At 42.5% G+C, this 13,142-nt stretch overlaps 1 protein-coding gene across 4 annotated transcripts in view; it reads right to left on the bottom strand.

Annotated features, from left to right (window-relative positions):
- Positions 1–1,499: 1,499 nt before the first annotated feature.
- The window catches only part of Mllt3 (MLLT3 super elongation complex subunit), a 248,208-nt gene continuing 236,565 nt past the window's right edge, over positions 1,500–13,142 (bottom strand). For 2 of the 4 annotated variants that reach the window (XM_010630899.3, XM_019208463.2), the window contains 3 exons: positions 11,626–11,697; positions 10,464–10,535; positions 1,502–3,641 (listed from right to left, as the gene is read on the bottom strand). In XM_010630899.3, coding sequence (XP_010629201.1) covers positions 3,510–3,641; positions 10,464–10,535; positions 11,626–11,697 — 276 coding nt within the window. In that variant the 3' untranslated portion in view covers positions 1,502–3,509. Of the gene's footprint in view, positions 3,642–10,463; positions 10,536–11,625; positions 11,698–13,142 lie in introns of all 4 variants that reach the window. The other 2 variants (XM_033757689.1, XM_033757688.1) reach the window with 2 other exon arrangements.

The following is a 13,142-nucleotide window of genomic DNA, read 5'->3' as shown; positions in this document are numbered from 1 at the left end:
AGTACATAAAACGCTAAGGGTGGAAAGGAATACAGCAAATTACTCCAGAGTTGATCATTTCCACAGTGAGAAAAGTGAACACAAGCCACCAAACACAGACAATGACCATCTTCAACACTGAACGCCCAACTCCCATTACACAGTTAAAACATGTAGGGTTAAAGTCTCTCTAAAACAGGTGTTAAGCACATTTGCAGGGCTTGAAATGGGAAATGGGATGTGAGGCAGGCCTAATCTTGTAATGATTAGTTGGTTTTGTACAAGATATAAGCAAGAACTTTTTGTGGAAAACACTTTTTAATGGAAGAAAACCCACTTTATGGCCCTCTCCACACAAAGGTGAGTAGTTATTCAGAGATTTGCTTAGCAATTTAAAAATGTTTCAGACATTCTCTTATGAGGCTTGTTTCCTCAGGTTCTTGTCTCCTGATCTGTAGTTTTTGTTCCTTCCTGCTCTGACAGTATGCAAGTGTCGATGGACAGACCTATGTGTCTACATAAAAAGAAGGGCAGGTCATGGCAGAGACAAAATAGCTGCAAACATTTTGTTGCTTGTGACTGGTATGTTCTAAGGAATATAGCCGAGTATATCCTTTCAAATATTTTCTGCTGCAAAACTGAAGCAAATGCTAATTTATAAGGCAGGGGGAGTTCTATACAATTTCCCCCTCAAATCACGGGAGAAATTTAAAGACAGTTTGTCATACTCTGGCGGGTTCAAACCATACTCACATTTACCCAATTAATTTTATTTGAAACACCTATTTATATATTTATACACAGACACACACACACACACACACACACACACACACACAGAAACCCCAAAGAAATTAAACCCTGACATTTCTCCTTTGTGCTTAAAAAAACCAAAGCCACTGTTAATGTATACGTGTCAAAAAATTTAACAGGTTTCAAAGCTGAGTGTATACAAATGTGGCAGATCTGAGTGGGGGACTTGAAGAGAAATAGTCTAACTCCTTGAGGTTAACCGAAGGGAGATTTATTCCTTCTGTTTAAAGATGAGATGGCAACAGCAAGAGTACCATTTCAAAAACACCAACGTGACTCTTACTCCATCAGAATTTTATGGGAAACTAATTTTGGTATCTGGATGAGAAACAGATTGGAAAGTTTTTCTAAATTTTATCAATCCACAAACTTAGACTTTTATGGTATTCCAAAGACCACTACACTATTATCTAATTTTCATATCTAATGTCTATCATTATAATACCTGACCTTCTGATTTTTGCTTTTTTGGTCATTTCTTATCTTAGTTTCTTGGTTAGTAATTTAAGGAACAAAAAAATAATTCATATTTCCAAATCATAGATTTTGCCATATAAATTAGTTATAAAAATAAAAATAGCCCAAACTACATATGCATGATCTAGTTAAACTACAGAGCTATATTAGCTAAACCACATAAATTTCTGGTTTAGGGAGAATATGCGGATTAGTAATTAGAAAATGTAAATGAGTTTTGAATTTTTGCAAGCATTTCATACAAACATTGCCTTTCCCTTTTACCTGTAAAGTTAAAAATCAAAACACAACTAAAATCACACAATCAGCCACCTAATGTCCAAAACAACTTGGAAAGTATCTCTGTAATTGCACATTAAGAAGTTGACTATACAACAAATGCTTCAAGTACGGTTCATGCCAATCATCATAAAGAATCATAACATTCTTGAAAAAGTACACTTATCCTCTGGGAGGACACTTCAGAGAAGTAATTTACAAGGAGCATGGCTGTATTATAATTTTTTAAAGGAAAAAAATAGTTTCTTTGGATAGAAAGAAACAGTGTAAAAAATCCCCCTTTTAAAATGCAGAAATCATTTCATTATCAATCTGCATTTACATTACTACCACAGAGAATGGGTCTGGAAAGACGGCTTTCTGCACAGACACTAGTTAATCTCTAAGTGAAGGGCCAGCATCTGGCATGGAACCCTCGAGGGAGATGCTGGCCAATGGTCTTAGAGACGTTAAGGCCGATCCAGTGAAGGGCATTTGGATCCAGAAGTGTTTCTTCTTTTCTTTTCTTTCCAGTTGAGTCCTAGAAAAACTTGGAAAACAGCGGTTTTCACTTTTCATTTCACTTCTCCTTGAATGGAGAGGGTACAATAATGACACCAAAAGTACTTTGGTTATCTTTTTCTTTTAAAAATAATCTGCTTTGTTTTGCATGCCACAGGACAGATTTCTAGTGTCAGAACAAGGGTACGATAAGAACAGAAACAGTCCTCCCTCCCCAGTCTTCTTCACTTTCACAATACAGGAAACCCTAGCAAGTGTCTAACAGGTACCGAACCACTGAATCTACAAGTTAATACACAGTCTGTGATGGCAGAATAACCAAGAACTATCCCCAAAGGAGGGTTTTAATTTTTTGAATACAAAAGCGTTTAAGAGAATCGTATTCAAATAAACAAAAACTTCTGGTTCCTGGTTTGAAGGTAAAGACGAGTCCCACACTGGCAGCTGCAGAGATCAGAAACTCTTCTTAATAAATAGATCTGAATTAATTTCTACTTTCTTTAGAAAATAGGACTTGAGTTCCTTTTTTAAAATGATCCTGTGGAATGCTTTTACTTCCTTATTTACCTAGTATTGTAACAGTAAAACAGACAAAAGAATGTTAATGACAGCTTAACAATGCTGGACTCAGGACATTTACAGATACACTTTTGTTAAAAGTCCTACAGGTTTATTGACTAAGGCTAGACAGCAAGTCATATGATCCTATTTGGTGCATTTTCTACCATGGTCCAAGATCATTACATGGATACAGCCAAGGACTGAGCCCCAACTTTCAGGAGAAAAAGACCACAAAAAAGAAGAAAATCAAGTTGGCTATTTGGTCCCCCCTCCCAATTGATAATCTGTGTCCTGGACCTGGAAAAACAGACGGTGGAAAATACAGACTGAACACGTTAAAGGACTCGAAAGAAGGTGGCGCAGAGTGGCACGGTGTAGAGTAAGGTCGCTGGGCTTGGGACGGCGAGAGCGCTGCACTGATACAGCATCCACGGGACCACGTGTCGTGACATCTGGCGGTGTCATGCCCTCCAAGACTTTAGCATATCTGTACGCAGTAATAAATAGATCAGTTACGTAATAAGGCAGTGTGTTGGATATGCATCCGTCCTGTGGAATGAACCACCACAGAGAGAGACACACGACACCATACACATTCTCTCAGTGTTCTTGGGTTTGCTTTGCTTGTTTTCAAGGCTATCCAGGCTAATTCTTCCTGGGATTTCCTTGGAGAGAAGAGTGGTCCGCTGAGGCTGGTTTGCTTACCCTCTCCTCCTTTATCCAGAGATGATGACTGGCTTTGAAGAAAAATAAAGCTGAAAGTTGTTTGATTTTTACTTTTTCCCTTTTGGTTGCATCATTCTGAGTGTTTTCATATAAACAACAAAAAAATCACAACCAAAAAAAAAAAAAAACCCCACAAAAGACAATAGTTTTTGATGCATCCAGTTGTTGTGTCCTCAGGATGTTCCAGATGTTTCCAGGTAACTCTGTAGTTTACGGACTGTAGTTTTGTCCAGTGAGCAAAGATCGAAATCAAATGTTGTGTTTGTGATATGAAAGTGTCCAGTTTCTTCTATAAGGTTCACAATCTGAAGGAGTAAAGGAGAAAGTTTGGGCAATAAGCAATAGGCAGCAAAAGGCAAAGAGAGATGAAGGCGGTCAAATGTGGAACCAAGTGACAAATACTACTTATAGCAAGAGGGTCCTACAATGTCAATGCACCAAACTGCCTCTGAGCCAACTGGCAAGTCAAAGGGAAGGCCTCGAAAACTCGCAAAGAGAACCACTCACCAGTCCCACTTACATACCCTATAAACTTCTTCAGGCTTTCTTAACGTTCTTATTTTTAAATTAGCGCATATTTATAGTACACAGTGAATACGCTCACCGTAGGGAACTGGTACGAGTTCATACCACTCCGTAATTACTTTCATACCCATCTCCTTCCCTCCTCTCCTTCCTCATCTCTTAGTCCTCCCCGCTCCCTTTTGCAAACTTTTTGCTTTCAAGTCATCAGCAGAGTATTTTACTTAGGTGGTTGGGGGGTAGTGACTGAGCCAACAGACAGTGACTATATTTGACAGATGTAAAGTACCGGCACAGGAAAAACAAAACTCCTCTTAAAAAAGAACACGAGTATACCAACAAAATCATCTTTCTGATTAGGTAATTAGGGAAAATCTAGAATGCAGAAAAACACGCAGATTACGCAGAAACCATCTCTAACCCTCCTGCAGACGTGCACACAACTGATGGGCTGGAGGCAGCTGTGGGACACCAGGGCCATTCACTCTGCTGCTACAGAAGCCACCTTCACTTTGTGAGAATTCACCAGCTGTGTACTTTGTTAAACTCCCACCAAGTGAATACGGACATTTACCCGATACTGAGTACTGTGCTCACTACGATGGCTTTAGACACTTAATGCCGTTTTGATTCTCTAGGGTATTGTGGGGAGCTACATTTTATGTAGAAAAAGAAGAGACATCTGTGTCTCCTCATTTGGAACGGTTAAACTTCACTTCTTAATGCACTGGGCTCAGCCTACAGCAAAGGGACAAACGGCGACAGGTCCTGTCCTCTGCTTGGCCTTCGGGAGAACCCATTTGAAATTTCAATGTGAAGACGATAGTTACTGGTTGGACAGACTTTTTCACTGCACAACGTGTCTTTCCATTGCTCTGTCACTAACAATCTCACCACAGATGGACACTATGCTTGGCAGGGTGAGACCTTGTCGGTGTGTGTGGGCACAGAAGGGCGCAGGGGACGTGAGCGAGCTGGGGGGGATCAGCACCAGGACGAGAGAAGAACGTCTGCACAGCGTGGACACTTCGCAAATTTCCACTTCTTATTTTCCCCTGTTATAGCTTTTAATCTCTTTAGTTTCAATATACAAAAGTAATTTTAATTATTTAGCCTATAGTTAATGATTATTTAATGCCATGTTAAAAAACAGAAGAATCGAAGCTTTTAATTTTCTCCTGTGATGATTCGTTTTCCTTAACACATCTGCACTGCTGCCTATGGGCCAGCAGCTCTTTAGGAAAAATATGCTTTCCAATCTCCATGTATTTTTTTACTTCCACAGACGCACAAAATACATAGAGAGTCTTACTCCAATTGTGAAACTCCAGATTGAGCTGTTACCGCCTTATCCAATTACTTTTCAGATACAACTATGGCTTTAATAATGAAACAAGTCAGTCCAGTTGCAGAACCATGACAGACACTGCAAACTGATGACCTAATACCCATTTATCCTTTCTTCTTGCCAACAGAAGCCTGACTTTCTGGGAGAGGCAACATGCTCGGCTGCAAAGCCTGCCCCCTCACACCCACTTGTCGGCACACATTGCTATTAATCCCTGGGCCTTCAGAACTGCTGGAAAGGTGATGGACAGTGAGCACCTGCCTCTTGCCTCTGCCCTTCTGCCTGTGGTGAATACGCAACCCTAGAAGGGCAGCAGCCACGTTCCTGTCAAGACTGACGTAGCACAGGGAAGATGGCAGAGCAGGACGTGACCGTGGCCTTGGGAGCATCTTTTAAGCCACCAAACTGACCACAGATCGCCCACCTCCAGGCCTGTTATTATATGCTGAAGAGGAAAGGAAAGGGGAGTCCTAGTGGCCTAAACAGCTGCACTCAGGGTTCTAATGCTTGCAGCAAGGGATTGCTAGAAGGTGCTAGAAGGGACACACCCAGTTACAGGTAAAGTATCTCATTCATGTAGGAACGCAGCAAACAAAACCGTACCATTAACACAAGTCTTACAATGGGCACTCATTTGTTTTGTTTGTTTGTTTGTTTTTGTTTTTTGGTACCAGGGATCAAACTTGGGCCCTTGCACTTGCAAGGCAGGCAGCAGAACCACTGAGCTAAATCCCCAGCCCCCATTCATTTGTTTTTATTAGCTTATAGCTTTAAATTTTTGGATAAATCACCAAATAATTCTTAAGTGCAAACATGCAACTATGTCCACACATACACTCCTTTCAAGGCAATCACATATATATTATTTAACATTGACTGAATTTATACTACTTTCCTGAGTCAATTTTCTTTTTTGCCACATTATGCATAAATGCTGTGGACCTAGTAAAAAACTGTAAATTACAGAATAGAAACAAATACCTTCTTCAGAGATACTATAATTTCAAATTTACACAACACAAAAAATGCCAAGTAGAGGGCTGTTTTTAATAATTATAACAAAATTTTTCAGAGAGAAGGGCAGAAGAGATGAAGGTGAGCAGCTGAAATGAGGAGGTAACAAACACAGAGCACTCCACTTTCCTAAAATGACAGGGAACCTAGCCTTTTAAGAAAATAACTTTCTATGGCTCAATATAGCTGCTCAGTAATTACTTAACAATAAATAGAAGCTGGGCAATAAAAGCTCTTTCTAGAAAAAAGCCACTTAATTTTAAAGCAAATAAACACGTCTGCCCACAAGGAAATCCAACCCAGCCACCTTGTCTCACAGCAACATCTTGTAGGTTTCCAGGGCGTCCAGCCAGCCTCCTGCTCCCTCCACCAGCAGCAGGCCCGCCCTTCCTGCAGCCACAGATGCATGGAGATGCAGGAGTGACCTGGAAAATCTAACCAAGTAACCCTGAGTTTTTCCGAGGATCTGAAAGAATACATCGAGGTAGACGGAGAGGGGGTCTTGAAGCAGTAGTGGTGTCACTGATCGGGGCGCTCGGGACTGTTTGCTAAAGGGAGCAGCAGTCATGATTTGAATTACGAAAGCAAGTACCCGTGCCCTTAATTAAGGGAAAGCGCCAAAAGGAAAAATGAACTCACATTTCCTTCCAGGGCTGCTGATAGCCGGGATATCAGAGCACAGCATAAACACACTTTATTCCAATGACACTGGCCATGAGGCATGAAAACGTCCTCACTGTGCCTCCCACAGGAAAACCCTCTCTGCTGATGCAGTATGGCTCACCTGGGGCACTGTCAGTCCCGGTGCCCATCAGAAATAGCAAAAGACAGAGCTACTACAGATGAAAAGATCCTAAAGTGACAACGAACTTCCCTCTGCTCTGATTTTTATATCCTGGAATTCTCATAAAAAGTAACCAGAAGTAACCAGGTGGTAACCAATCACTTACTTTTTTATTGTTTTGCCTCCCTGTGGAAACGAACTCTTGAAGTCACCAGCCTTTTTGTTCTGTTTCCGGTTTTTGTTTTCTCAGCTCTCTTTGCATATGAAACAAAGCTCTTCTATGTAGCCTATCAAGAACATTCTATTTTATGGAATGAAGAGCTGCATGATTGAGAATTACAGAACAGAGCCAGGTAGGATCTTTACAATAAACTGTTAGTTCTGTTCTTCGACACAGCCAACTGTTTGATAATGTATCTAACGTAACATAAAGCACACAAGGGCACAGGGTACACACGAGTAGTGGGAAGGGAAGAATGCACACACTCTGCAGTCATCCTTCAGACGACAGCTGCCCTGGAAACATGCAGGATGGATTATTTCCTGCCACATCAGCCTTTTAAAGGGACCTGCACAGGATATGGGTTGTTTTATTTTAAACAAGGAAGATCCACTTGTTAATGTGCAGCTCCTTCCCTCAACCCCGATTTCTAGTTATAAAAAGGTAGACACACTACTTTTAGTCTGACTATATTTTAAAAGGGTTCTTTCCATCCAAGGCTACCTCTTTACTGAGTAAGAGGTCTTGCACGAGCTCTACTCGAACTGCTTCTCTGTAGAGCGGAGCCAGCCTCATCCCCCACATGCGGACTCGGGCCTCTGCTGGGTGAGGGCAGCCGCAGGCACTGACGCTCAGGGCGCCAGGGCACGATGGGCGATTCCGGGAGAGAGGAAGCTGTTTCAGCAGGTACCGGACCAGGCAGGCTCAGTTGTCTAGGAGAGGTACTCTGACATGGTACTCAATCCTCAATCCCCAAAGAGAATTCTAAAAGAACCGCCACGCAGTTGTCTAAAGCAGCCCTAATTTCTCCTCAGCATTCTTCTTCTTCCAGACTAGGATGTAGATCCAGGCTCCCTGCTAGGGAGGTCAGAAACCCTCGACCTCACTTCAGAAGCAATGCAGAACAGGTGGAGTCACACTGTTCATCCGTCCCAGGCACTGCATGTTTCCCACTCACTACGAAACGTGCCTCTGAAGCTCAGGCTCTCCTGAGCCACAGCCTTCCGTTCATCCAACTAGATGCTGAGTGCCAGGAAAAAACGCCTCCAGAGTAAAACAACGCTGCTAACTACTTTTCGTGATGCATTTAACCAAAAAAATCAAGGAAGCCATCCCTGGCCCACCAGGCATTTTGCTTCCAGTGTTCAAGTCTGCAAGGCGGAGATATCGATGTTGTGGAATGCTTTCCGTGAGAGGAGCAGTCCTCGAGGTAGAGAATAACATTCGTCCTCAATAGTGCTGTTTTACAATGGGAATTAATTAAGCAGTAAACCACGACAGGATATGCATCATGGTATCATAATCACAAGCCTCAGCTGCACTGCAAGGCAAACAGCCAAAGACTGAGAGCTTTCTAGCGGCCTGGGAATGCAATTAGGGTGAGATGCTGTGTGCCCTGGAGTGCCTTTACACCAGGTTAAAAATTCATAGATATTACTCTCTCCCTCTAGAATACTAAAATAATCCACTTGGATGGAATTCTCAAGTAAGCCACCTTCCCCCACAGTTTTTTCAAACGTCAATATAAAGCACAATATTAAATTGCTGATGATACCCCCAAGGTAAGACCCTGCTCAGTGTCCCACTCTCCGTGACACTGGCTCTGTCTTTGTTGTGAAGTTGTTCCAACTCTGCACAAACATCGGCCTCACCCTCCTGTGATGCTCACAACTTAGGCTCAGCCTAGACATTAATGGCTCTATTGGGCAATTGTTCCCTGGTGGTTCAGGGCTGGTGTTTGGGAAGGGGTAGGAAGATCAGCTAATAGAATCACCATCAGCCTTCAATTAGCCCTGAATAACTGGTGATTGGCAGGCAGGATAATTTTGGGTTCTTTAAAAGCTGAAAAAATATGTGGTTGTTCTTTTCTATCTGCAGGGTCTGTATACTCAGATTTAACCAATTACTGCTTAAAAATAATTGGGGAAACTCGGGCTAGACTAAACATGTAGATGTTTTTCTTGTCATTTCTGTCAGTAAAGGCACATACTAAATAATAAAATCTAACAGTGATCTACAAAGATGTACAGTGCATTAGGTATAAGTGACCTAAAGATTTAAAGAATGGGAGGCTCAATGTAGGTTATATGCAAATCCTATGCCACCTTCTAAGGAGGCTGAGCATCGTGGAACTGGTCACCCGCGAGGAGCCCGCGAAGCTGAGCCCCAGGGCTCTGTGGGCGCCAGGAGATAACTCTACCAGCAAAACATGAGCTTGGACTGAGGCAAAGTTACGCAAAAATCTCTCCCACACCTGTGTTCACTCAAACGGAACTATGAGCCACACAACTCCTCCACCATTACAGATCACAGGTCTATAGTCAAAGGCTTTTGTTCAAAACTAAAATTCTAGAAGGGTCAAGAACTTACCAGCCCTAACTGGAAGCCTGGCAAGTTTGAGAGTGTGTATTTCCAGATTTAGGCAAAAATGTACCAAGAATACAAATGTGACCATCAGCCATCGAACATTTAAAAAATGATTCCCACAGCTGGGGTAGATTAAATACTAATTTCAAGTCATTTGAAAGTAATAAAATTCAAAAAGTGAAACTTTCTCCAAAGCTGCTCTGGAATTTGGAACACACAGCTGTCTTGGATGTTAGTGAAAAATAGTTTTATCAACAGCCACTGTTAATGCAATAAAGGCACGTACTGTAACTGCACAGAAACTAAAAACCACCCTTATCTTTGCAAAACATCACATTATACTAATAGTAGTCTCCTCACTCTACAAGCATTCCACAGTTGAGTTCATAATAATAGAATGCACGTTGTACAAGATAAGGGAAATGAAGAAAATATTTATTTTCCTCAGAATAGCATTGGCAAAAGGTTATTTAATTGAATCACTAATGTTTACAGCACTTGACTCAAATTCTTATCACTGTTTTCTCATGAAACCAGAAGCTTGGTCCCCACGGTTTCTGCTTCCTACCCTTCCCTCCCTCCACCTGCATTACCACATCAGAGGCAGGGGATTGCTGGCTCTAGCATGGCCTCCAGTGGCGCTCAGACTTCACTGCCTGCAGTGCTGGGGGAGGGAGACAATCACCACAGAGCTCCAAAGTATTCTTCTGGGCAGCCTCAGCATGAGAATCCTCCCCAAATATTTCTGCAGGTGGCATGAGCCCCATTGCAATCACAGGGACTGCATGACCTCGAAGTGCTACCATGACACACCCCAGGACAGACGAGGCCTTCAGGTTTCCAGGACAAGCTGTGCTCAAAGAACTGCTCACCTGTTGCAGAATGTGTCTTTCCCGTAGCGTCATTAACCTTCTGTGAAGCTCTACCAGCTCGTCTAAGTATGCCTGAAAGAGAACAATACCCACAAAAAACAAGCACTTTAAGCAGCAGTTGAAAATAAGCACAAACATGTAAGCAGGAGCCAGAGGGTGTGCATGCTACCCCTCTAGCTCAGCTGCATGCAAGCAGTGTTGAAAGGCCTCTACCAACCAAGTCTCTCTGGGCTGGGACTTGGTGAGCCAGCTGTAAGGTGGGGAGGGAGGGCGGTTCCCGCACCTGTCTGCTCTGAGCAAATCTGAGAACATGACTCACCGTCCCACAACAAGGCTCTCCAAGGTTCGGGGGAATTTCAGTGCTGAAGTGTGAGTTTAACAAGTTACCACAGGCTACTTTCATTTTTTAATTCTTCGATCTCAGAAGGTTTTTGATTAAGAAAAAAAAACTAAGTTTAAAGTGGAAGCATCACTGTGTATCACCAATTATGACAGGGCTGATTCTTAAGGGGGTGGGGGGCTTCCCAGTCATACCAAGCACTGCTAGTAAACACTGCCAGCAAGTGACCAAAGAATAAATAATGCCATATGAGAAACAAAACTCACTATCCAAATCAACACCTGATGTGTGGATACCTCCCTGAAAGGGCAGAGGGACACCTCTTTCCCTATGCGCAGACTCTTGAGTCTTTGTTAGCATAACCGTGGGGGAAACCCCTAGAACCATTTTCAGTTAAGGCAAGGGGAGAATTTGTGAAGCATGAGAACTCTGCCCTGCCCATACCGGATGATTTCAACCCCACCAGGCCGTGCAGTCAACTGCAGGTGCACGACACACACACCGTAAAGCCTATCACACGGGGCTCAGACATCTTGCTACACCTCTACCACAATCTTACCTCCTCACTCACTGTCCCTCAAAACCCTTGGCACTGTAGGTATCAGGGCAGACGGCAGCACATCATGGCCAGCCTTAATACTGAAGCAAGACAAGGACAACAAACTACAAACCCCAAGGATGAAGTACTCATCACTTAGGAACTTGGGCATTGTTGATAAAGAAGATGGAGGGAGACCCAGCAAGAGTGATCAAGGGAAACTCAAAGAAACAAAGAAGCCCTGTCACTGATGCAGCATTCACAGTAACGGACTGGAAATTTACCTTGTCGCATTCACCATTCTTTATTTGCTTATCTGATTTGCTTTGCTTTATTGGACTTTTCACTTCAAGAATCTAGGGATCAAAGAGAACACTGTGTTAAATTTTATTTCAAGCACCTGCTAGTTACCGCCGACACAAAGCCATTCACTGAATGAAATGTTGGACAATACCACCGTTTTCCAAGTAGCATTTTTCCTCTGTTCATTTTTCTTCTCTTCTAATCTTACTCTTGCAAATCTGAAATGCTGAGTCAAAGTAATAGAACTTTAAAAAATAGTTGATAATAAGGAAATTGGTATAAGCTTCCCAGGCCTAGTCTCTTTTGTGACAACGCTCTCACACATGTGGAGAGCAGCTGAGTTACTGTGAGATCACAGTCCCCTCCGGCAAGATATTTCCTCTTCATTCTGCTGGTTCAGCATGACTTCGGGGCTAAGTAGGCTAGGGAGGATAAGAACAAACCCTCAGGCGCCCTCTGTAGTACCTGACCCCAGATTTTACAGTCACGCCTATTCACTAAAGGAAGTCAGCTTCGTGAATGAAGGGACAATCAGTCACACAGATGGAGACTCTGGCCACCTTCTCAACAGAGGCTCCTCCAACTCCAGACATAGAGACAAGACCACAGTCTGTATTTTGAGAAATGATGAGATTATGCATGATAGGATGCCATTTTATCTGGACCAAAGACAATTTAAGTTTGAACAGTAGTTCTGTATAGTGCAGAAGCTTTGGTGGGCAGCTATGATTCTAATTAATAAAAAAGAGAATATTTAATAAAGGTACCTGATTTATTGGACAGGATCTTCAAAATTGAGGATCTGAAGGAAATACTTTTAAATGGCCCTCACTTAAAAAGGCTTAGGAACACAAAAGGCAAGGTAATTTGTCTTTTTCATTAAAATCTCACTACCACAACGTCAACAGAGACAAGTATTAAGGAGGGAAAGGCCATGTGTAAAGAAAGGACTCACTTTAAGGAGTCACAGTCGGACTATTCCTCTTCACCAACCCTGCTCTGACCCAGCTACAGCTCTGTCCACAGTATTTATTCCATGACAGAAACATGATTTTAAGAACGAGTAGCTTTTAATTTGCAATGGCAAGAGCATAAAGTCGGGCCTAGAGCCTAGGTTCTGGCCCTCTCCCTATCTAATGTTTTGGGGTCTTGAAAGATAACACGAGAGATGAACATGATAACATCTAGATTCTCGATTCGGCTTTACATTTTTGCACTATTTATTAATAAGCATTTTACTTATTGAGGAGAAAACCAGGACATTCTTGAAAAGACCAAGTATTTCTAAGGTGAGAATAATACAAGAGTAAGAAGTGTGCTTCCAACAGCCTTTCCTGAGATTCGCACGTTTCTTCATTTTTAACAGGAATTTAAACAAGTAACTGATTTGCCCAGGCGACCTTCAGCTACAGCAGGAAGGGCGGCCCTCGTTTCCCGGGAGCAGCGTTGCGGCCGACCGGTAGGTGGCGCCCGCGGCCCGGCCCTCGCCCTGGGGAAG

The sequence above is a fragment of the Fukomys damarensis genome, unplaced genomic scaffold (genome assembly GCF_012274545.1).
Source record: "Fukomys damarensis isolate Sample0158 unplaced genomic scaffold, DMR_v1.0_HiC HiC_scaffold_31, whole genome shotgun sequence".
In the NCBI taxonomy this organism is placed as follows: Eukaryota; Metazoa; Chordata; class Mammalia; order Rodentia; family Bathyergidae; genus Fukomys; species Fukomys damarensis.
The sequence above is the reverse complement of the archived record's forward strand: the minus strand, read 5'-3'. Positions and strand labels throughout refer to the sequence as shown.